Source organism: Malurus melanocephalus, unplaced genomic scaffold, assembly GCF_030028575.1.
Source record: "Malurus melanocephalus ecotype Western Australia unplaced genomic scaffold, MMel_1.1 scaffold_449, whole genome shotgun sequence".
Taxonomy (NCBI): Eukaryota; Metazoa; Chordata; class Aves; order Passeriformes; family Maluridae; genus Malurus; species Malurus melanocephalus.
Genome location: NW_026623681.1, coordinates 544,383 through 570,616, shown reverse-complemented (window position 1 = coordinate 570,616; position 26,234 = coordinate 544,383). Strand labels below are relative to the sequence as shown.

The following is a 26,234-nucleotide window of genomic DNA, read 5'->3' as shown; positions in this document are numbered from 1 at the left end:
ATCATGCACACCTAGAACAAGTGGGGTCTAGGGGATCCAGCACATCACTAAGTCATRAATACTGAGTGTACTCAGTGAGACTCCATGGAACATTAGTGCCCTTTTGTACTATAAAATTACTGYATTGTCAATGTCTCTGGGCTGGTAAATAAAGGAAAAGTTTTTTGGTTCCACATGAAAATCACATTGTTCTTTCAGCTAAAAAATGATTAAGTAAACAGTTTATTGGATTATCTGAACAACTTCACCAAAAGTGCCAAAGCCAAGAAAGGTCTGTGTGAGACTTCAGCTGTGCTGTCAGCCCGTTTCGGACCTGAGCACAGGTACACTGCAGATCTTACCTTGGATGAAGTGAACCATTCTGTGCTTTCCCCAGGGAAGTTATAGTCCATAAAAAGATCAGCTTGACAGTTGTTCTGAAGGTTTGCTGTACTAAAGGGAGCCAATGATCATCGAGTCACAATCAGCATRGTCACAACAACATGAGTGGCTCAGKGATTTTAAAAACTCCTTCCACAATGTTTTGATTTATGCCAAGTACACTGCTGAAAGTACAGCCCATTTCTGCTTTAGCCCAGATTTAAATGACCAGATCCTGGACATACTATCCCAGATTAAGTTGATTAAAAATACTGTAATTAATAGAACTGGACTAGATAAATACTCAATGTAACAAGATTAATCTCACCCAAAGCATGTAATGCACAGTAAAACAAGAGCATGTAACACAAATGCTGTCTGAAACCAGAAGGGATGGAATTTGTTTCAATCAGACTTCTCTACTAAGAGAATGTCGTCCAGCACATATAATAAAAACTCTCAGCTCGTTGCAAAGTTGGTGGCTTTCCAAGCAATAAGGGTTGTGATACATGGAGACATGTTACCAGGAAACTTGATGAAATGCTAGAGTTGAGAGAAATTTTTTTGACCTAGGGGAGTCCTGGAATTTCTCAGAGCATTGCATATTTCAAGTTGCATTTCAGCCAATAGCAGCAGGCCAGCCTCCAACATTAAACGGTTCTGCAGAACACTCASAGCCTCCACAATGGAGACAGAAAACCTAATCACATTTTAATTGACCAAATCAGACTTCCAAATTCAACATGCATTCAGGAGATGTTAATTCAAATTAAAATATAAACCCAGCAGGCCCTTCTGCATAGYAAGGAGCTCAGCACAGACAGACTGGAGGTTTCAATGTGGCCACGCACACGGGTGACAGCACATCCTCTGACAGCATTCCCATGAAGAGGCTCGTGGGCATTGCTGTCTCTTCTGGGCATTTCCCACTCCAAGGTTATGCAACCCACCAAGGCAGCTGGGATTCCCATTAGCTGCCTCTAAACACTGGTCATCTTTCCCATTGCCATGGTTTTTTACTCTTCCCTACAAGCCCAGCCTGCATAAGGATGGTGGTGAGATTGCCACAGGGCCAGAGAGATTTCCTGGAAACAAGCCTGGCCACACAATTATGTTGCATAATGAGATGGACCAAGAAGAGGCTCATGAAAGGATTTACACAGCAGCTCAACACTTGTTAAACTGAGCACTTGTGGGTTGTTCGTTGCAGAGCACTTAATCTGTTGTAAATGCAATAAAATTTTAAATGACTCCATTTTAATACCACATCTCTTACATTATTGCACCTGTTCAATAGACCTGCACCATCTGTGTTACAAGTTGATGCTAATCCAGGACTGCACATTCCTGGACAGCATCATCCTATCAACTTCTGCCTGCTCCTGCCACAGCCCACAGAAAGACATTTCTGACTCTCACTGCACAGATTACTCTATGGAGCTGAGGAACTTTGGTGGGAGCAGGTTTTAAGTGGGTCACTGGCAATTGTACATCTGCTTCAACGAGATGTGACTGAGYCTCCCTGATTCAAAATCAAACTGGACTGAACCATCCCTTGCACAAACCATGAACAAACCTGTCTGAAAGCAGTCCTGGCAGAGTCCCTGGCAGCAGGACACTCCCCTGTGGGCTCCAAGCCCCAGCTATTTCCACAGCTGCAGATGGTGATCCTGAGCAGAGCCCCAGGATGGCTCCACAAGCTCTGTTTGGAGCAGCTCACTGGTCACAWACTCCCTTTGCATCCCCCTAAAGGCAGCAGTGATTGTTATTGCTTTAGCTGTATGTATTCAAAATCCTGATTCCACCCAGGGATGACTCTGCACCATTCTCCTTGACCTGTCAAAGGCCCTTCCCAGTTATATCTGTGTTTAGTGCTACACAGAAAACTCAAGATGCATTTTATGGTATCAGAAGTACCAGAATGGCCTTTTCTTGCCATATTTCTGTACGAGGTGAGGCTGGAAAGATGTATTACATTCTGAACCTCSTACACTTCAAGGCCAGGTTGGACAGGGCTTGGAGCAGCCTGGGATAGTAGAAGTGTCCCTGCCCAGGGCAGAGGGTGGGACTGGWTGAACTYTGAGATCCTTTCAACCCAAACGCTTCTGGGATTCTGTGATTTCCAAAACCATACAGTGTCAAACAGCTCAAAAGCAGAAACACTGATGATATTGCCCCTCAGTTCTCTCTGTTGCTTGAAGGAAAAAGTGGAGATYTGTCCACGATTGAGTCATGTTTACAATTGGTCTGACAGTGCAGTGATCACAAATCTAATTCAGACACTGGTAATTTTTAAAATAAATTTGATCAACTCTTCTATGTCTTATTCTAAACCTGTTTTAAAAAAGCCTTTAGAAAGAGGAAGAATGCAATCCTCCACTCAATGACTAATGGAACCATGCCAGGCACCCAATTTTGCCCTCAACTGCTTTGACAAAGGATGAGAATGAATCTCTTTCCCTACTCATCATATGAGCAAGTTTAAAGGAATTTTATCATTTGGATCAAGCAGAGCATTGCTATTTCCTCTATGGAAATGGAAACACTAAATCATACATTTTTCTCACATACCATATTTTGAAAGGTCTGCATTCTTTCACGTCTCAGGCTCAAATATTCCCACAACTGAAGCAGAATATGAAAGTATTGAACTCTTAAAGCACTCCCACCTCCAGCAACCCAAAAGACACTCCAGTTCTACAGGCAGCCTTTTTCATCCAATATAAATAACTTGGGCTGTTCACTGGAGATTTATTATCTTAATGTGCTCATTTCATTGTTGGCCTCGGCAGAGGTGTCCAGTTTAGAGTAAAAGACAGCAAAAACTGACAAAYCTTAAATCCCAGTGTTGCAGAATTCTATTAGGTAACAGATGAAAAAAATAATTAGCTGACAACTCAACCATCACATGCTTCATTAGCAGCCTTATTTCTAYCAGACACATTCTCTCCCAGATTTCATCTTCAGGACAATGAAGGCTGTTGTTTGCCTTGAACTGGCATAAAGCAAGGCAGGCTCACAAAACCTGAAAAAGGAACAACTCTGTATTCTTCTCCAAATTCAGTGCTTTGTTTACACCTCAGGGACTTMCAGGTGTGAACTGGCCTGGGAATGCTGGGTCCAGGTTATTTTGTGGCAAAAAACTCAAAGAGTTTTCTGGGCAGCCAGCCTGTCTTTGCAAGGAGAAGGAGTTAATCCAATCCTTGGCAGCAGGAGGAACTTGCTRAAGCATTGCCATGCAGTGCAGAATMGATTATTTATAYACATACAGATACCAACAGCAGTGGCAATTTCCTCTKAAACTTCCACACAACCAAAGCCAGAGTTTCACCACCTCTGCTTCTGTTTGTAAAAAACTGGGAAAGACTTGTGCATCTTGGACACCTGCTGCRTGGCTGTGCACTTCATGAGAAAATAAAGCAAATGTGAACAGAATKAAATGGCTTCTAACACTCAAATGGTTTGGTGAAATCAATTTTCCCCTGGAAACCTCTGGAGCAAAAAAAAAAAAAAAATTTCTAGGATTTGCCACGTCCCTCTCCCTCCATGAGTTATTTATTGGTTGTTCAAACCCTCTCCAGCTGCCAGACTCCAACTCCTCAGCCCCTGCCATGTCTTTATCTTCTGTTAATTTTTATGATAGTCTACATGACCAGCCATACTTTGTTCATTTATTAACAACTCATGATTAATAATGGCAACTTTTGAAAGCATGGGCACTGATTTATTCATCTAACAGAGATTACTGCAGCAAAGGAACCCAACTAAAGCACAGAATTCCACATATCTGGTAAGATACAGCAACTTTCTAAGATAAAATTCCACACACAGTATTCTTCCTTTTGTGTATTAAGGCACCAAAAATTATCTGACTTCTGATTCTGACAGAGCAATTGCATCCTCCCCTCTTCCACTGAGGAACAGCTTGAAAACCACCCCTACAGRGTGCAAAGGAAAAGCAAATCACTTCCAGAGAAGCAAGGGAGGGATCATTATGAAAGCAGCACTTTTTTTTTCAGATCTCCAATTTTATTCTCAGTGGAATTCTTCCAAACAGTCAAAGGAGGAACTGAGCCAGCCCTGTGATTTGCAAAAATCTTTTCCACCTCCTTTTCAGGAAATCAACTGTAAAACAGCCAAGTAAGAAAAAAGATTAACGCCACCAGAGCCCTAAATATTGGAYACTCCAGGAGTTCAGTTTGGTAAATTCCCGCTGCTGCCAGCAATRGAGGGGAAATATTAAAACCAAACAAACAGTGAAACATTTCTAAGCATTTGAGCAATCAACTGCAAGTCCAGAACCACAGCATCTCCTGAGCTGGAAGGGACCCACAAGGCTCATCCAGTGCAGCTCCTGGCTCAGCACAGACCCCACAACAGATCCCACAAATTCCAGAACTACCAATTTCATCACTGCCACAGCTCATTTATTGTGCTGTTTGGGTTCTTTTCCACCAAGCAACTTGGACAACAGCTCATTGATGAAAACTARATTAAATCTAATGCTCTAAACACTGCCCTGGTTGTAGAAATGCACAATAAATCAGGCCCAGTTTCGTTAGTGCTGACCTTGACAATCCKTTATAGGTTTACACTGTCCATATCCAAGTTCAAATATTCCTTGTCCTTAGCTGGGAAAGGGCTTGTATGAGAACTAAAACTTAAAAATTGCATTTATTAACAATAAATACAATCTCTTGCCTCCTTCTGTATTTTAATTTTTTTTAAATAAAGTTGACCTTAATAACAAATTGTTCAGATCACAGTGCACCACGTGTAGTTATCTGGTTTAGAATACATAAGGTGAAGCCTAAGTAAGGCCTGGTCATCCCTCTGGACAAATAAAAGGGTGGTCCTTGATTTTACCCACACCCTCAAAAGGTTTCTCTTAAATTTCCTCTCATTGATTAAGGGTATGAAAAGGAGCCAGCTTGTGTAGTTCTCCAGTTGTGAACAACATGAAAACAGCCAGGCTACAACACAGGAATGCCTGAAATTCATTGCAGCATTTGGGGAAAATCAGCCTTCCAGCTTCCACCAGAGGGAGTTTATAAAACCAGGTGGCAAATGGAGCCAATGCAGTTTATTGCATTCTTGGTTTGGTGACTCAGTCTGATTTCTCAGGCTGTGGAGACCCATTACAGCAAGAGCCTCAGGTGCCTGAAAATGAGATGGAATTACTTCAGCCACACTGGGAAGAGCAGCTCTCTATTACAGCCTGTTAACTTTCAGACCTCTCTATTACTTTTCTGAGGTCAAAATGAGGTAGACAAGGTAATTTAAACCCTTTAAATTCTGCAGGTTGTTCTCAGGGATATGCAGCTCCTCAGGCTGTGCCATCCCCCAGGGATGGCTGTAATTCAGCAGGGCAGGCTCCACACCCAGTGCCAGCTCTTTGCCATCACAGCCCTGCCATTCTGGGCACACAGCACTGGCAGGAGCAAAGAACAGCMCCTGGCACACGTCAAACAAGCAGCAGGGAAATGAAATGGCTCACAAGGGTTATGTGCTTCCTCAAACCAAGGATTTCTATAAAATCAGGCTACCCGGGCCTTCTTTGGGCAAATCTAACAAAATATTAATTGCCTCTTCAGACAGGTCAGTACTTGTAAGAATATTGTTACTGCCTGAACAGTGATAACCATCATTATTTGCATTGCAATAAACTCGAACATCAATTTACACTAACTCTGGAGATTACAATGTGAAAGCACGTACATGATTTACAAACTCAGGAGATTACAATGTGAAAGCACTTATATTATTGACACTAATTCAGGAGATTACAATGTGAAAGCATTTATACAATTTACACTAACTCAGGAGATTACAATGTGAAAGCACTTACACACACAAAACTCAGTGAGCTGCAGCAGCTACACCTGGGAGAGAACACCCAGAAATACTGCAAAATCCCAGATTAATTCACAAAATCCACAGTGAGCTGAGGGATAGTGGTACAGGAGGCAGCTTTAAGGCTGCTGTTCCATTCTGACTCTTGTTTTTGTTATCAGAGGGCTCAGACTCCATGGGTGCACAACATAAGCACAACTGGATGCAGGAAATACAGATCTGTACGAAAGAGCTGGGATTTGTGACTTGTTCAGAGACTCTGCATRCCCATTGGGGAATCTTGCTTTAGACAGCACCCCTTGCCCGGGATATCTTTTTTGGAACTAGTTTTTGCAGTTAAGCAGAGTAGAAATACAGTTCATGTGAAACCACTACAGAGCATTTAGTAACTTCCTGGATTTTCATGGCAATACCAGGAAAATTGTCCCCAGCAGAAGTTATAGCTGTCAGAGCATCAGAAGTCACATGGAGTTGTGCTCACAGACACAGTAAGATACATTTTCAAATTAATTTATCAGCATCTGGTCTTGTATCTAATCACAACCAAATCCTGGTGGAACAGGGCACCTCTGCAGCTCCAACACTCACGGGGTTTGATTCAATATCCTGCTCCCCAGAGAGCAAATGAACACAGGCCAGAGAAAATACAGAACCTCCTGCCTGAAAGCAGRTAACTGTTTGGAGATTCTACTTCCTTTTTAGCAATTTCTTCCAGAACAGTTGTAATGTAATTATTTGAACATTAGGAGATTCAAGTGCTTTAAAAGAAGAGAAAGGTGCAGACACTTCATATTGTACTGATTTTTCTGGTGTGCTATTTTGTAAAATTATATCTATTCTACAAATCAGTGAAAGAGCCAAGTCTGGAAAACTCCAGGCGTTACCCACTTGCAAACAGCATTAAAAACATAACATAAAAAACCCCAAAAACAAAACAAAACAAACAAAAAAAAAAAACCACCACCACCAAATAAAACATTAAAAAGAACTATTCACCGGGGCCTCCCAAAGCTTCCCAACACTGTCAAGAGTAAATACAAGAAATCACAAGGTGAGTTTGTTCAGATCCATTGGCTGGCCTGTCTATTAATTATTGGAGGTAGAGGAAAGAAATACTTCACTAAAATTTGATGTGTTCAGATCTCAGTATTCGTAGGAAAGAACTGGAAGAAAATGTGGGGTGATTTTCCCTCCAAAAATCAACACACAGCTCTTTTTCTACAGCTTCCACTCCAAAATTGCACCTTTGTGGCATCAGGAAAAAAAAGACTAAATATCAGCCTTATTTGCATACAGAAAGAATGAAAGCCCAAGTTTGTCTCTTCTCAGACTTCTTTCTTTTTACAAAAATCTTGTTTATTTTTTCACCTAAAATAATTCTTTGATTTTTGGTACTCACTGGTTGCCAATTCTACTGTGATACCAAGCTCTACTCTGCCTTTTCAGTCCCATTACAGGACATTTCATTGAGCTGGGAGTACCTCTAATTTCTGTTTTTTTTGTTCTCTGATCTTACCATACTCTCAACAGCTTAAAGTGCATTATGAAATTGCATGCCTAAGTAAAAATCCTTCAAGAAAAGTTCCTGTGATGCATTTAACCCTGATAATATAAAGTTGCCTAGAAGTTTGGGGGYTCATTTGTTTTTATTAAAACAAGGCCACTTTGCAAAACAGTGGCCAAGATGAAGAACACTAAGCTCAGAATTCATTTTGGAGATAGCACACCGTGCAGGTGAAAGAATCCATCCAGAAAAAGCTGATTTCATCAATATTTCTGTTTGCAATTTCCAGTGGCCTCAGCACCTCCTGCAGCTGTRTTTTTGGGGATTGTTATGAACTCAGTTGGGATGGTGATAACCAGTGTATGGTGACATCTCCCAGGGCTGTCTGACCACACAGATGAGGTGTTTGCTGGTGAGTTCAGTTCCACATTCTGATTCCCATTCAGCCTTCCCTGGGTACTGCAGCTGGAGCTGCTCCCCACTCCTGGAGCTGCAGCCTGGGCTCAAGCTCTGCTGGATGTCCCTGAGCTGTGCCCAGTGCTTGTGGTGCCATTTTTAAAACCCTTCTCTGCTTTTAAAGAGCACTTGAATCTCATAACATTCAAATAATTATATTGCAACTGTTCTGGAAGAAATTACTAAATAGGAAGTAGAATCTCTAGACATAGTTACCTGCTTCAGGACTTCACCCTGTTCCTTTTGTCCACAGAGCACCAAGCAAGGCTCTTCCCATCCTGACAGGCCATGGAGGATCCTGACAGGTCTCTGCTGAGACAAACCATGGGATCCTGGAGCTGGGAGTGATCTGCCCTCCCCTCTGCTTTCCATTTCTCTGCACTTCCATGGGCACCACAGGGTGTAGCCTTGGCAAAGACTAACTCACCTCATTTTCAGTAATACTCCAAGACAATCATAACATCTTGAAATCAAGAACAATCAGACATCAGTTTTTGGACAACCCACACTCACACACACACACACACACACACACACACACAAAAAGCCCCTCCCACCTACTTCTGATATTTGTCAGCTTGTTTTATTCACAAAAGAAACAAACAAAAATCTGTTTCCATTCTTGAACAAGCTATTGGCAATTACTGCTGCTCAGGCAGCAATCACATCCCAGGGCCCCACTGAGCAGCTTATCCTTAACTCCAACTGGGAACAGGATTTGCTGTGTCCACCTGCCCTCACTCCCACCTCAGGTGAACACACAGAGCCAGCTCTGAAAGCTCCTGTGCYAAACAGGGCCCAAGCTATCAAAAAGCAGGATGTCCTCAGTGCAACTCAGCACCATTCAGCTGCCACAGGAAATCAGCAATGCCTGAAAGAGCTGCAGACAATACATGAAGCAGCAGGAGAATGTGCTGACACGCACCCTGGTGCGGGGGAACATTCCACCTGATCCATCCCAAATGCAGAAAGCCTCCTCCTGGCCACAGCTTTTTGTTTAGGCAATCTGCAGTTTCCTTGTCTCACCCCTGTTACACAGCTAAATAGATTTTATGTCTGTTTTGCCCTGTTCTGTACCTGTGGCAAATACAAGAGCAACAATAAATAGTCACAGATCAAGAGAYAAGCTTTTGGCTGAGAGGATTAATTAAAATCTTTCTAGTGCCAAATGTGAAAAGGACAGGACATCTCTTTGCTGKTACAGAGCACTGCAATCTGTTACAGCTCTACTAAGGACTGCATTTTAGAGGCTATAAAGAAAAAATACATACTTTAAGGTCAGTCTTTAACACACTTTTTTTTCTTTTCTCATCTTTTTTTACACAAATCAAGCATGCATTTCCAGAACAAAGATAATCAGTTCCAGTCAAGCTCAAAGAATGTCTACCCTTAACTGCAAAATAAAACAAAGAGTTGGGAACTTATTAGTGATATATATAACTACAGCCTTGTATCTGAGAGCAAAGAGTTTATTACCTGTATTACTACTTTTGAAGGAAGAAGTGATTTATGGAAGTGTGCTGTGTCTCCACAGACCATTGCACTGGCAAATACAATACTGCAGGACTGGTGATACAAGTTGTTCCATGATTTCTGTATTAGTTCAGCTGCAACCAGAAGTTCCTCCTCAGGTGAGCTGTTGGGAGGGAGACTGGAGCTGATCCAGGTGGGTCAGTCAGAACCACAGCCTCACCACAACCATGTCCTGTGCCTAAGCCATCAAAGGGCATTTCTGCCTTGCCACAAATGGTGAATTTAGTTTCAGGAGATCTGTACCATRTGCAGGGCACAGCATTACTGCACATTCCAAACGCTGCAGGGAAGTAGGGCAGGAATTACTTGCTTTGTCCCAAGGACCATTGCCAGGTCAGGACCATACTTGCACACAGCAAATCCTGTTCTCATTGCCATGGTAAGACCAGGAGACAATCTGGCCTGTCCTTCAGACAGGCTACCAAACAGCCTACGAAAACATCACCTCTTTTCAGAAGGAATTAATTCTATTCCTCTTCAGTAACCAGTGTTTGGCTATAGCAAAATGCCCTGCACAGAGGGCCAAGAGAAAGAAGTTAGATTTCCCTCTCAGTGTTCATCTAAGAGATTGCCAAAAGTCTCAGGATCAAGCAAAGGCTGAAAAYCTGACAATCCCACCAGTTTATGATGTGCAAGCTTTCCTTGGGGTGGCTGGAAATACACAACCTGTGCTAAGTTCATGACACAGCATTGCTTGGGATCAGGCCCTTGGGCACCCAGAGAAGCTGTGGCTGCCCCTGGATCCCTGGCAGTGTCCAAGGCCAGGCTGGATGGGGCTTGGAGAACCCTGGGGCAGTGGAAGGTGTCCCTGCCATGGCAGGGGATGGGACTGGATGGGCTTCAAGGTCCCTCTAACCCAAACCACTCAGGGATTCTGTGATTTCTGCTGACTCTGCATTCCAGAGCTGTGTTATGAGGGAGATCATCTTCCACTGGGAAAAGAGAGCAAATAAAACAACTTCTTCACCAGGGGACTGCTGTTTCCTTGGAAGGCTGTTTTGAATTATTCCAAAACACAGCACACAACACCAAGATCCTGGAGCCCATAGCTGAGAACTCAGCAAGCTCCTGGCAGCCAAGTAAGGAGTCAGTCTAAGATTACTAACTCCAAAACTTCTGCGTTTGTGAGAGAATGCTCTCCCCAGAGAGCTTGTAGGACACAACTGTACATCAYCATCTGTACAGCACAAGAAATTCCTGCATGTCCCTGCACAGACCACGAGAACCCACATGCAGCCAGCACTGAGGAGAATCATGTGCCTTGTGTGTGCAGGAGGCAGAAGCAGTGCTGAACTTTGGGGGCAGAACCAGAAGGTACCARGGAATGATTTCAGGGTCACTGGGTTACCCAAGCTGTGACAAGGAGCAGTGAGGGAACCTGAGAGCAGGGACATACATTATTCACCTGATTCAAGCACAATTTCCACACAATAAGCTCTCTACCAATCAATTTTTGTGATCTCTTCTTTTTTAAAATCACAACTGACTCCAGTATATCTCATATTCTTGTATTCATGATACAAATCTGAGGCTTGACAGTGCAGGGTGTTAAAAAGCAACCAAACAAACAGGTCATAGCTTCAGTGGGAACGAGATGGGCATCACCATCCAAAGACAAATTCAGTCAATGCAGAACTCTGACAACAACATCCAGTGGGTTTAGTGCCAGTTCTAAGCTGGGTGTTGACTGTCTGATAGGCAAGKGGAGCTGGAGCTCAATGTGCCAACTGTGAAATCAAACAGATGAAAACACCCAACTCCTTGGTTAGTTTTGTAAATAAATTTCACAAAGGGATGCCAAGCAAGAAATGCATGTTTGTGTGTTAAACATAAATTATTAAAAATCCTCACTGTYTCTTTCTCAAGTAATTTGAGTCAAATCTGGTGTCTTATTATCAAAGACAAAACCTACCAGGTCTTTCTTCAAGGCAGTTTTGGTGCAAAGTTAAGGCATCAGTTTTGAACACTCCTTCCTGTTGCAGGAGGGTTTAATCATTACAACTGCAACTTAAAAACAAAACCCAGAACCCTCTCACCTCCATGTTTTTGTGGCTCCATGGCATTCTCCTAGCAGCCTCACCCAGATGCTTGCATTCTACATAAGTTTTGGTCAAAGCTATGCATTYTGATGGTGGTAGGTCACAGGAAGGCTCCCATGATGAAATTTTCAGCCAAGTTTGCCTAATGAGAAGTCTGTTAATTATGACATCATATTTGTGGTCTAAATTCAACTTCCAAAGAGTTTCACCACCTCTTTTTGAACAACWGCACACATTTACCTTGGACTAGTCTCTTAACATGTAGAAACCAATCTTTCRGTTTAAGCAACAATGTCAAATATTACACTAATGAAAATTCTGAAAAATATGAAGGAGTGGTGTGTTTTCCAGTTGTAACTTTACAACAAACACCGAGGTGCAGTCAGTGTGTCTGTTGCTCATCAGAAGTTTCACAGGTGAGGCTGACAGCCTGCAGGCTCTGCTGAAAACACTCAGCTCTCTGAAAAGACACTGATTTATAGAAAGCCTCTAAAACTACTGCAGCCTCATCAGAAGCTTAGTTATCAGTTTGACACCTGTAAAACTAAAATATTTAGAGTAGTATTTACAATACAGGTAATTAAACAGAACTTTGAATTGGACAGGGACTTTAACCCTTTATAATGACATCTTTAAAAGTATTTAGACACAACACTTGCAAGCTCTCTTTAAGGAGTCACCCCTGAACTCTCAAGAGAAGCTGTTGACTTGTACTACTCACCCTTGAGACTCACTGCAGCTTCAGCCACATTTTAAGTATGAAAAGTACATCTTCTTGTCTTTTGAAGAAGCTGTTTCAGTCAAACTTTTTGACAGCCAAGAGCCATGCAAAGTGATAAGAATAGTCAGTCAGCATTGTTCAACATAATTTTAATCTCCACTGAGGGAAAATTATAGAAACATGTTAACACAAACAGCAAATGTTTGGGGAAAGACCATATGGTGCTGTGATGGGGGTTTAGTTCATAGAAATGTCATCTAGAATTTTATAAAAATYATATGAAAGAATAACAACATCTTTCATTAACGTCAGACAGTATAGAAAAAATAAATCTCAACATTAGTCATACTCTGATGGTCCTTCTAGTAAGAAATTTAAAAGTRCTCTTTAATCCCAGTGTAGTAACTCAAGCTTAGTGCAATAGGTCAGATCTGGTTTAAAGCAGGTATTTATAGCAATTGTATAACTCCTACAATTGACAAACACCATGATCTARACATGAACACTAAATGAGGTAAGTATTATAATTAAACATTCCTTAAGTAGCTTACACAACAACTCTACTACAAGGTAAATCCTAGTGGAGGCTTCCTGTGAAGGAGTAACTTAAACACAACATAAAACCTGTAGTACAAATCAGTAAATACTTGAGAGTTATAAAAGCTCTTGCAAAATATACAGTTTAGTACATTTACAGCCCACTGCTACAAACAGTACCTAAAGCAAAATATATCAACTTGAACAAAGCCAAACTTTACAAGTAGTGCAACTCAATTTGCTTTGAATACAGTTTTGTTCCCAAATCCTCCCAGAAGTTCCATATAAAGTTAGCAMATGACCTTAATGTAGAAATGTCACWGTATTCCTAGATGAACAATAATGATGGATTTGGTTACCAACTATGACTGCACTAGAAGTACCATTATTACYCTCTGAGCAAATGAAAAACGCAGCACTAGTTAGGGAAAAATGATCTAAATGTACTCCTCACTGTTTTATACATGACAAGCTGGCAATAATAAGATAGCCTATACTTCTACATAGTTTTTCTGCAAGGCTGTTCAGAAGCCTAAGAYAGCTTTCATTTGACTGCAGTTTCTTTATCTGTGAGTTACAATGCACAGGAACTAYTGCCTGTCACATGCAGAGCTTGTTTCAAACACCAGACTGGTCATGGTGAGCCCTTATGGCTCCATTTGCAAGGATGGTGCCATAAGGGCTCACCATTACCARTGGATCATATTCTATTTCACAAGGTGTTTATGAGCAAGATTTAAGTCACTATCGACAACAGGAATAAACTATGACTTGACAAACTTTCCTACTAACTGTCCATGGCTTCAAAGCCAYAAACAAACTGCCCTGGCTTTTACAGTATTGCACTTCCCTTTAGTGTTAAACTAACAGTTGATGTCTGCACAGAACTCGTTTTATAMCATTATTTCAATTTAAAAAGCAATAAATAAAATCAGTATTTWAAAAACCCCATGAAACAGTAGCTTTAGTCCCTATTTCTCCCACCTCAGACCATGTTGCACCATCTGAAACAGGGCTGGACAGTCTTTGGATACCAACTGCATAATTCTTTCAGCATAACAGACCCCCCCATATCTATCAGAGAAGCAAATGAAGCTTTCTACAGCAATATTAGACACAAAGACAGTACCCTTGAGTGCATATCTCAATTAGCTTAAAAGGATGTGTTGCCTTAGCTGRAGATAAATTCAGGAGTCAGACACAGTTGCTGTGTGAGTGTATTGTCTCTGGGTTACCTCACTAACATTTAATGGCTCGTCACTGCAGGGACAAGTTGCTGAAGTCTTTAGCAGAGTCTCTGATCATCTGATCCACGCTGGAGCTGCCAAGTGCACAGGCTGCCCTCTCCTTGTCCAGCAGCCCCAGGCTGTGCAGGTTGAGGATGGAGTCGGCGATGATCCGCGCTGTTCTCTTCTGGTACCCGCCCGACGTCACCATCAGGATGGGGATCCTGCGGCTCCGCGCAGCCTTGAACACCAGCTCATCTCTCTTCACAATGCCCTGCAAAGCCACCACAGGGGAAAAAAGGGTTAGCAACAGCATACTTCAGTTCTAACCTGTGCTTTATGGATTTACAGTAACTTATAATCTAACTTTATGGATTTATAGAAAGGCTTAAACACTTATCAAACATCCAATACATTTTACAGTTGCAATTAAAAATTCATTTAGAAGTCCTGTTAGCTGGTTTACATGCATAATCGTTAAAAATCTCCAATCACACCCACCAGCCCCACAAAGCCCCAGCAAATCAAGTATCCTTGACTTGTTTTAGAGGACACAGCAGATAAAAGTCTTTAGTACAAATTCCTACAAGAATTCCTGCTCAAAGGACATAAAGTCTAAACTGACTGCAAATTTTACAAGTGTTCACCCTATTTCCCAGGTGAGGAATTGAGATTAGGAAAAACTGAATTCAAAGTGCTTTAGTTTGTGCTCAACTTGCACAGCACTCTCTGACAAAAGTTTAGTAACTCAATCAAGATTTCACAATCCTACGGAAGAACCCACAATTCAAATCAAATTTTACACATTCCCAATCACTGGTAGAATTTTAAGTCACAGTTTCCTTAATAAGAGCCTGTAGTTAATGCTAGAAGAATCCATGGCTAAACAGGGGAGTTGCAGTATGCAAGCAATGGTAAATCCATAAAAAGAAAACAAATGCTAAGTAATTTCTTACTAAGAGAAGGCTTTGGAACTAAAAAATGAAGATTGACCAAGAGGTGCTGTACTGCCACTGAACCCAGACAACAGCAGTGTGAATCTTCTGGATTTCAAATCAGCACATGTGGGGGAAAAACAACTTCAGAAATWAGTGGGAACAGAATTTAAATCTACTTTTGTAAAAACAGAGAGATCCAGATAGACGTAATTCATTACAAATCAGAAAAAAAACCCCAAAGCAAACAAAAAAACTAGCAACACAATTGACAATGGTTAGCTTGCAATGGACAGCACAGAACTAAAATAAGCGCAAAGCTGGAGAAAGGAAAAGGCATCACAATGCAATAATATCAAAAATTAAGGAAGCAGCAGCAAAAGTGTTTCAAAATTAACAGGCACTGCTCAGGCTGGTTAAAGGAAGAGTGTAAGTACATCAAGAAATAAAACCCTGCCATTAATTAGACCACAAACAGATGGTAAAGAATAAAATAAAAATGTAGCAGAAAAAAGTATCTTGTAAAACCACACAAGAGTATTGTTCATTGCACAGTTTGACACAGCCCTGTGAAAGAACCAGGAATAACAAATGAACAGTAAAACAAAGGAAACTGCAGAATTCTATGATCCTTAAAGGAAGCAACAGAAYTACAGAAGGAGCTGTAGGGCCATGGGGACCCAGCAGTGGGTGGCCCACTATTATCCCACATGGAACTGGCATCCACCACTGCTCTGGCAGCTCCAGTGGGAGCCTGGAGGAACTGAGGGAAAACACGGGCTTACTCCCACATTTCTGTGGAAAACAACAGCCTGGCATTGCTCCCTCTCCAAACAAAGGGAATAYGGACTCAGCTGATGCACTTCAGGTTTTTCTACAGCCTCAGGCACCAGCAAGCTATCACTCAGAGCACTCTGAGGAGCCTAATTCTGTAACAAGAGCTTAAAACACAAATGCTATCTTCAGGTGAAGAACAGAAGACTGGACTAAGGAACTTTGGAGAGCTGGGCTATTCAGGCATGATGCCTTTGCAGCACTGGGATTTCAAACCTTCACACATTCACTCCAGAGACAAGAACCCTGCCCMCAGTGCAGATACCAAAGGCCTGAGCTGCAGAAACCTCTTCYCCCTCCAGCTGCACAGAGAAATGGCACCCTCTGCCTTCCACCTCTCCATGTGGCCAGGGAAGCTGCTTCACCTTCTTTCCCCATCCTTMCATTGTCTACAAAGCACCCAGCAAGCTGCAGCAATTCGCTTTTCTTGGCAGTTAACACTGTTCCTTCTTCAAATGCAGAAGTTTGAATTGTTTTAAATGCAAATCTCAAAGTATCCTCCACCTATGAACAAGCTGATGCTTCCTGTGGTGGCCACTGCTCTCCAGAGGGCTTTGCTTCACCAAAGCAGACCTTGCACCTCAGGCCATCTCTTCTCCAAGGTCCCAACCAAGCAAGTCCAAGCCTTTCAGCTCTTCCTTCACGTAAGAGAACTGAAGAGAATGAAAACTGAACAGATCAAGTGGTGGCTTGATGACAGGGGAATCAGAGCTCACAATTCAAGCAAGCTCTTTTCATCATTGAAATGGTGGCTACTAAAGAGACCACAGGGTGAAACTGGTGCAAGACAGCACACAGGAACTGTGAGAGAAGGAATCACTAAAACCCACGAAAGAAATAAGAGAACTGTAAATTTTTGTTTATTTTAAGAAAAACAGACCGGTTACACCTGAAAGGTGAAGCCTTCTTACAGAATAACCAAAATTTGAGTCTGTTACCCAACTGGGAGAAAAAGTAAATTATATCTGTGAAGAAAAGAAACAAGAAAAAGCAAATGAACAGATMTTTTCCAAGAAGAGAGCCAGGATGCATACAACTGTTAGAACCACAAGGATAGTTTAAAACAGCTGGGAGTGCTACAGAGGAAATTAAGTGTGAGATACACACTGGAGGCAGATGACAAAAGAAATACATTGCAAAATTGGTCATATGAGGGAAGAAACAAACAAACCAAGCAGGGAAAATACAAGTCAGGTGAAGTGTGAAAATGCAGTACCCTCTCTGATTACGGGGTGTTGGAAATCAGTGTATTTTAGAGAGAAKATGAATGATACTGGAACAGGCACCAGGAAGAAGCAAGAAAAGGAAGGGTAAAAAAGCAAGGGAGCTGGATCTGAGTGAGGACACTGTGGCCCTTCCCTTGAGGCTGCAGCCCCAGGGAGCAGCAAGGCTCACACAAACCTGGGGRGAAATGGCCAGTCCTCCCAAGGGATCCCCATCCAGAATGTCTGTGCCAGCGTTGTAAACAATGACGTCAGGTTTGAATTCGTTCAAGGCTCCTTCCACATGAGTGTGGACCTTCTGCAGGTACTCTGTGTCCTCTGTGCCCCACTCCAATTCCACTTTGCGTTTTATGGCACCTGAGGGAAAACAAACCAAGCACTGCTCAATAAATAAAGCATTGCTTTGAAAGAAAATGCACAATTTAGGTAAGCAAGCAAAAAAATTACATTTCTGGAAGCTCTCTCAATACACTGCATTTTCACAAAACCTTGAATTAAAGAAAATTATTCAACTACTTGTTTTCCAAGCAAATRTAAAGCATAATGACCTTGAAAAAATCCCATTGAAAAGAGAAAATTAGATGCAGGGAAAAAAAAAATCYGAGATGYAAATGGAAAATGTTACTGAAAGACAGCTGATCTACAAGTCCAGTCACCCATCAACAGAGAAATCATAAAGAAAATYATTAACTTAAAAGTAACCTAAATAAAGCATAAGGCAAAGAAAACACTGAACTGCTATTGCAGAGRAAACAGCTGGTGGAAAAAACAAGATAAATATCACTGAGAAATTATGAAGATGTTTTATTTTTATCACAACACTCAAAACTTCACAGCAAGGGATCATGAATTTATGTGAATTGCTTTATGAATGTRTAACAAGATTCAGCTTTGCCCCAAGCATTTTCAATTTAATGTTCTTACCCTGTAATTCTACCAGAAGAGCAAATACCAATTCTTAATTTAAATCAAATTATTTCTAATGCTTCTAATAAAGCAATAGACATAGAAAATGAAGGCTGAGAAGGTAAAGGAGAGAAACCCAAGGTTATGCAGCCGAGTTTGGGGTGCTTTTATGGAGGGATGTATGSCTCTCCATCTGAATTAATCAAATCYATGTCAGAGCTGTTCCAAGGTATGACTTCTGCCTCTCCACACCCTCTGCCTTGAGTTAAATGATGTGGAGTCTTACATTTTAAACACTGATTCAGCCCTCACCATGTGTGCAAGAATACATTCACACTGAATGACATTTAATTACTCCTGTGATTGCTGCCTTTTGTTCTGCCTTCCATCCTTGTTCACCATCAGTAAAGCTTTTCTTTTTCATTCTGTTATTTTATATTGCATCAACATTAGTTTCAAAGATTTTTCTCTTTTTATGGTATTTTCCTGAATTMTTTTCCTATTGTTATAGGAAAGTTCCTGTAAGTCTGCACAGGGTAAGCCTCCTGRGGGTAAGGAATCTGCTGAATGGATGGAGCTCCAGAGGAGGGAGCACATGARGACAGACAGGTATTGTTGTGATGAAACATGAAGAAGCTGAGAGACTGTGAACAGGATTCTGTGTCTTGCCCTCACTACAACCAAGGAACTGCAGGGTTCAGTCCTCACCCAGATCTGGGAGCATAGAGGGACAGTGGGATGGGGCTGTAGGGTGCAATGAACACAGCCTTTGCATGTGCTGGTGGCCTTTGGTCCACCTGCTTATCAGTGAGATTTCTCAGCTCTGTAAATGCTGCTCAGACCAGGAATGAGGCTTCCTCAGGCCTGAACTCAGAGGTTCAGCTGTCAGCCTTTCCAGCTCACCCTTCACTAAACTAGTCCTACTTCTTGTCTGTCCTTTCTCCTTCTAAGCTTGTGCAATTCCACACTGCTTCCCCMGAGGGACTCAATGTGCTTTTGCAAGGTGAGCTGCTCCCTTTTTGCCCTTCCTTAATGAAGTGCATGGGGCAAAAAAACGTGCAGAAGAAGTTCCTGCAATAAAACATGGACAAAACGGGCAGGAGGTCCAAGATGACAGTGATCAGTTGGAGCTTACCCTAGGGATTCAAACTCTCATGTTCAAGCCTCTAGCCTCTTCAAAGAGATTCCCTCTGTGATCCCATCTATGCCTGGTCACCTAGCAGGAAGGGTTTAAGGGATTTAGCCACAAAAATCCTATTTAGACATTCTTATGCAAACTGCAAGGAACTACATATTCACATGGCTCTGGCCCAGCCTCMTGCACCTCATCCTTCATCTGCAGARAGGGAATGCTGSTATTCAGTGTGGTACTGCAGCTCAGTGGCTCAGATTTGSTAACAAGGACTGACTCTGTTTTGGCCTTAATCATCTGTTCAAATATTGCCATGTGATATATGAACAAAAGGATGCTTTTCTTGGAGGAAATAAACCCCCACATTTGTTTCCCATTTGTCTGCCTCCAGACATAGTGCGCTTTAAATGATCACTTTTTTATTTAATACCTTGAAATATGACAATTCTCAAAATCTTTAGTCAAAAGACAGCAAAGCAATGCACTGCACCTAATTCTTGTCACGAATCCAAATGAAGTAGGTTTTTCAGAATGACAGCATCTCTGAAGGAATCCAAGAGCWGAACAACTCCCCCAGCAACCCCTGACTCAGTGAACACATTAAGCCCAAAATAAATGACAGTGTTAACAGAATCAAAAATTAAATAAACTTGGGGCTTTTGCATTCCAATTTAACCATTATCAAAGCCCCACTAATTAATTGTGGCAGGTCACAAGACACAATAGCCATATCACAGCAGGGATAAACAAACCACAACCCAAATGAATCAAGCACCAGCTCTTAACGTGGGTATGACAAGGAAGGGGGRAGTCCCCACCCCTGCAGGGATTTAACAGTGTGAATGTGACACTTGGGGACACGGGTCAGTGCTGGCAGTGCTGGAGGAATGGCTGGACTCAACCTCAGAGGGCTTTTCCAGCCTTAARTTCTATGACTCTGTTCCAAGGCTTCCTTTGCTTCCCACCTCGTGTCRCATTCAGATGCAGCTTTGTTTCCTACACAATTATCAAACGGGGTCTACTGGCAACACATGAATATGTTATAACTTAAACTTTCAAAAGAACACAAAATCCTTTTGCACAGTATCAGCTAATCCTTGATGAGTTCTCTCATAAATGTTAYGTAAGGGAAAGATGAAGTTCTAACAACTCTCTTAAATAAAAGGATTATTCAACTCACTCCTCCAAATGTGGCACAGGTTTCGGAATGGACTGCTGACAGCATCCACCSAACACCAACCACACCCTGAACTCCAGAAAGGCAGTCAGGAAGTGAGGGAAAACACCACAGCATTAACACCATTGTGATATATCACAGTGATCAGTGAAAATGATGTGAAATTTGAGAAGGAAAAAAAAAAAAACTAATTAACCTTATTGCAAGGAAGCTTTGTAGCAAATAAAGAAGTCATGTAACAACACAGTAGGTCTCATACATTTGGGAAGATGAATTTCAATTATACTCACGTTTAGCAAAACCATCCCCTGGATAAATATATCTATTGTACGCATCCATAATATAAACCCGAGGATCATCCATAAAGTCCCTCTCATGGCCATTTCCCTGAAGGAAATTTACAGTTAGCTATTCCTAGCATGCCAACACAGAATTAAATACACTGCAAATTCTAGAGTAATTAACACTACAAAAGTTCTAATATTCAGAACTCCTGTGTCATTCTTGTATTTATAGCCTTGGAGGTTATTTTGAGGTGTGGAGTTTTGAGGGATTTGACAGTATCAGTCTGAAGACTGCAGGTATTACCATAAACAAAATCCTTGTATCTCTGTGAAGGTTAATTAGCATAGATCTTATTACACATGTAAGAAAATAAGCAAAAATGAGAAGCTAATTGTCCTCAGCAGCATCACAAAGGCAACTGTGACCACTAAACAGATCCATCATCTTTCAACTGTGCAAGAAAAGGTCGTTTTCAACTGCTGCAGGGATACTGAGTATTCTTATGTAAGRATTAATGAATAAATAAAGCAGACTACAGCTCTTCAGATAACTCAAGCCTGGGTGAGATAAATAATCCCTGGAAAAATTACATACACTAAAGACCCAACAATTTAACACCAGAAATTCCTGACAAAAAATTGTACTGGGTGTAGAGAGGGATGCTCAAGAGAAAACTCAGATTTTAWATCGTTCCCCCTCCACATTTCTGAATTTAAATACTATTATTTTGGCTCTCACTTGAGATTTTCTTCATTAATATAAAAATCATTTTACCACAGCAATCACCAAGATCATTTTGTTTAAATCAGTGTATCATACAGGACCACAATCCTGTCCCCTGAATTTCATTTATACTACAGAAACAGGCATTTCCATATATATATCTGCTGTAATTCAGTTTTTATGCTAAAAAAATGGCAACTCTATTTCTTCAGCATCTTTGGTCCACAAATAAACAGTTCATGCACACAAGCCTAGGAATATGAAAGCCTCTGGGGGAACCATTTCCTTATGAAAGGTGAAACTCACCACTGCACTAAGAATTGGCATAGTGACGAGATGAGAATATCTGCATCCTTAAACAGGATCTGCTGYGCTACTTCACACACCTCTCGTCCCCCAAAGAAAGGAAACAAGAGGKGATTTAATGTGCACACTGACACTACCAGCACATCTGAAAACCAAAATACATTCCAAGAATTTTTCAAAACCAAACAAACCAACCATTCCCATATAGCACAAAACAAATCCACACCTTGACAGAGAGGCTGAAGAGAACCTGAACAAAAAACAACTTTCTATTGCATAATCTATGTCCTGTTATGGYAATTTTAGGACACAGATAATAGAAACGAAAGAAGATGAAAAACTTACAGCCACTAGGCATCCTCAGTGCTACAGAACTATATAAAATTATTTCTTTACATATAAAAAATTACCTGAAAATGCCTCAGGTTGGACATCACCTTGGCACATTACCTGCTTTTCTAAAAATACCATTTCCATTCTTTCAGGACTGATTTTGCAAATCCCACCAAAGCTGAGATTTGGTCTCAGTACCAACAGTAAATCACTTCACCAGATGAAGAGGGATGTATCCTTTACTCCATTTGCCTGAAGTCAAGCTTAAAATGAAACCCCTGAAGGTCAGATCACTCCCCTGCAGAGGCTGCTGCAGTGACCAGTGTTCTGAACTAGTTGGAAYTGAGTCTGGAGAGATCCTTGGTTCTCATCCCCAGAGACTGTGAGTGCAGCACAGCAATGTTTTTAYATGTAGCCACATGATGGAGCTGCAACTCAGGTTAACTTTATTAAACTGGMTTAAGAGCCTTTTGGACCATAAAACAATCCAACAATCAACTCTGCACAGTTTTCATAATCTCTGATTAACTCTGTATTCTGTGAGTTTATACTCGTATTAAGAAAAGGGTATTTATCATACACTTGTATTTCAAGTAAAACATCAGCACCACTSAATACATGTAAACTACTCACCTGATGGGCATCCAGATCAATAATTGTGGCTCTGGACACTCCTTGTACTCTCTCAAATAAGAACTGGATACATAAGCAAGGAAAACATGGAGAAATTGATGAAGTCAGGTGACAAACTGAACTGGAGACTCCAAGATTGCACAGTACATGACTGTAGTAATTTGAATGTAGGCTGTATCTATTTGTTTCAGTCACCAAATAAACCGAGACATTATTCTCATACATTTAATTACACATCTCATGATTTGATATAAGTAGATATTTTTTGTTAAAATAAAATCCCTGTAYATTTCCACCAGATAAAACCGAGAGACCAGGCCCACCCAAGGATCAGAGYTGATGGTGGCACTGGTACTGTCAGAGGCTGGAGTGGGACCAGTGACAGCGTTCAAAAAAGCTGCAAAAGCCTAAAATTCACTATTTAGGAAAAGCTGCCTTAAGGATTGCACGCTTTAGAGCCACTTTTAGTGACTCTCACTTTTAGTGAGAATTCATTTCTCATTCTGTCTGGGAAGAAAAAGACGTTTTTTTACTTCTTGGAGTCTTAACTTTGCTAAGCTACTGTCTTTAATATAGACGTGGAAAAACCCAAACATTTTGTAATACCTGTCACCCACTATAATTTCTCAATCTGTATTTTAATGGTAGGTGAAAAAAGAACACTGTGGATTATTTTCCTGCAATTTACCACCTACAGAAATTAGGATGTTATGTCACATGGTGTGCTGCAATCATTACAGCTCTTTAATGTTTGATTATTACTGATACTTTATAAATATTCTAGTATACAAATATACCATAGCTCATTTGATAAAAATAAGCCCTAATTGCAGAAGGCTCTTACTTCAGCCATTCAACAGCTAAATACCAAATGTATTCATTCCCATTTGGTGACTATTCTGGAGTCACTCACATTTTTATTCATGAATCTGAACCAATCTGAGCCCTGTATGGTGCCGCCTGATTCAGAGAGAGGATTTTTGTCTCTGCACTTGTCTTGACTGTAACCACTTAAACTCAGGTGGRCTGTCCAGTTTCACCTACAAGGCCAGGAGAATTATCACTGAGGATATTAACAGTCCATTGGTTTGATTTGGGGTGGGCTTTGCAAGACAACATTATCAATRCAATTACACTGGTGCATATTTACACTGATAATTCTGACCCCTGCAACTCTTCCCTTCCACTTCTCAACTCTGCATATTCCTACTCCTACCCATCTGGAGGGAGCTTCATTTTCTCCTATTAGGATGTAAATGAGTTTCTAGGAATTTATGTAGATTTTTCCTTCATTTGCACAAACAGCACAAAACAGTGGTTTAAGAGTAGYTCTTACCTTAATAGCCAGTGTAATGTCAGCATATGCACAAAATCCTCCACCTTTGTCACTGGAGCAGTGATGAAAACCACCCCCTGATGGGAAAATGGTAAAGGGGTGAAAAGTCAGGTACTAAAAACATTGATGGGCTTTGCAAAGAGAGAGATTATTTATATGGCAGGCACAAGTAACATCATTATAAGGACCTGGAAACTTCTTTTCCATGCTGAACATCAAAAAACATATTACAAAAAAGAAATTAAACCAAACCAACAAAAAAAAAAAAAAAAAAAAAAAAAAAAACCAAACAAAAAAAACACAAAAAAAACCCACAAAAACCCCAAACCAACCAAACAGAACAAAAAATCACCCCAAACAAAAAACCCCAACCAACCTCCTCCCAAAAATCCAACAAAAACCCTACAAACAAAACAACCAAAACAAAGCAAAAACAAACAAAAAGCCCTCCCACAACTACACATAAAAACCCAAACCCAAAAATAAAAAAAGAAAATCAACCAAAAAACCCTAAGGATATGGTGTCATTATCTGCACACGCCTTTGACTTCTACAAACACTCAGACCAAAAGAAACATTAAGAGCCCCTCTTCAAAACAGAAAACACACACACGCTTTAAATGGAAAATGCACTGAGAGCTCCCCCTCCCTGAACATATTTTTCATTTAATAAATCAGAACCTTTTTACTGAGAAATCCACTAGACATATTTAAACAAGAAACTTAACAAGTTCATTCTATGTATCAGGATAGGACAGGTTTTGGGGTTTGCTTTTAATGTCTATTCAGTTTTTAATAAYAGATATTCACTTTGTAGGAGACAGGTGCAAGAAATAAAGGATAAATCCCAGAATTGATGAGCTCTATGAAAACAATAAGCTAAGGCTGGTATGACACAAATTTTGCTTCAGTGGTTTCCTGGCTCTGCACTGCTACTTGCTATGGGCAGAGGAACACAWTTATGTTTTTACTATATCCTTCATAACCTGGCTATTCAAGTCTTTTTCAGGAAAAACTGCACAGCCAAAAATAGACACTCCTTGGTCCAGCTCTGCTCTTCCACAGTACAACCCATCCCTTTGAGCCATTATAAAATATACATTAGCTGATGATAAGAATAATGAACATTATTTTATAATTTGTTAGCAAGTATTTAAYTGAAACACGCCAAACGTTTTTTCTCATTTTTTCCCACTACTTCCATCCACTTTCCCTTCTAAGTAATTCATAAATTTCAGTTACCTTTTCTTTCCAAAAGGATTTTATTATAAAACTGCAATAGTGAATGAGAAAACAAATTTGTTTTGTACTTTGTCCATGTATTTTGTCCATTTTTTTAATACTTTGGAGTGGATTTTGGTTAAACATAACCATCACTTTCTTTTATAATAAACAGAATACACATAATGTAAAGGAAAATCAGATGCTTTTACCCACCCTATTGTAGGTAACATTGATGCCCTAAGTTTGTACTTACCCACATTGATGGCCCAGCCCCTATCCACAGCAAGTTTTCCTGCCTTAAAAAAAAAATCACAGTTGGAATTCCACAAATGAAACAGGCAACACTTAACAATGTCTGCTCCCACCCCAAATCACTCCTGGCATTCCAACATGCTCGTGGAATTTTTGGATCTTTTGTCACTGGAGGTCATTCTGAACCAGATCTCTGAGTACAAACCTTACAAAACTCTCCTCAGCATAAGGAGCTCAAAGAATATTTGTGATGTCATCTGTATTTCCTTCTCTGGCAACTGGAAAAGGGAAAGTGCAGTGCTGGGAACAGTAAAAAACAGAAGTTCCCAATGTCCCTCCTGCTCATTTACAAATAGGAGGAATGGAAGCTTAAACTACTAGAAACATAGAAATAAAAGAACCATATTTCCAGCTAGGGGTGGGGCCAGACAAGTGCTCCAGTATGAAGTGTCCTGGGACTTTTTATTTTTTAAAAGATAGAACATGCAGGATATAAAGTATTATCAATCTTTTCCCCTCCAGTACAGGAAAACAGTACCTGTATCTCTTCTTTGAACTCAAATGACATTCAGGGAAGGGAAAGACAAAGAAGAGATACACAAGGCTTAAATGATGGAATTTTAACTGAAAAGCCTGATTATTTTGGCCAGGAAGAGTCAAACAAGTGTTTAAGTGCAGCATTCCTTAACTGCTCTGTTAAAAGTAA

General features: G+C 40.8%; 1 protein-coding gene across 2 annotated transcripts in view; it reads right to left on the bottom strand.

Annotated features, from left to right (window-relative positions):
- Positions 1 to 11,766: 11,766 nt before the first annotated feature.
- HDAC11 (histone deacetylase 11) overlaps positions 11,767 to 26,234 on the bottom strand; it is a 29,600-nt gene continuing 15,132 nt past the window's right edge. For both annotated transcript variants that reach the window (XM_057380355.1, XM_057380356.1), the window contains exons 5-11: positions 25,530 to 25,572; positions 24,053 to 24,129; positions 22,717 to 22,779; positions 20,727 to 20,823; positions 17,400 to 17,578; positions 12,467 to 14,503; positions 11,767 to 11,887 (exon numbers count right to left, since the gene is read on the bottom strand). In XM_057380355.1, the coding sequence (XP_057236338.1) occupies positions 14,261 to 14,503; positions 17,400 to 17,578; positions 20,727 to 20,823; positions 22,717 to 22,779; positions 24,053 to 24,129; positions 25,530 to 25,572 (702 nt within the window). In that variant the 3' untranslated portion in view covers positions 11,767 to 11,887; positions 12,467 to 14,260. The remainder of the gene's footprint in view (positions 11,888 to 12,466; positions 14,504 to 17,399; positions 17,579 to 20,726; positions 20,824 to 22,716; positions 22,780 to 24,052; positions 24,130 to 25,529; positions 25,573 to 26,234) is intronic.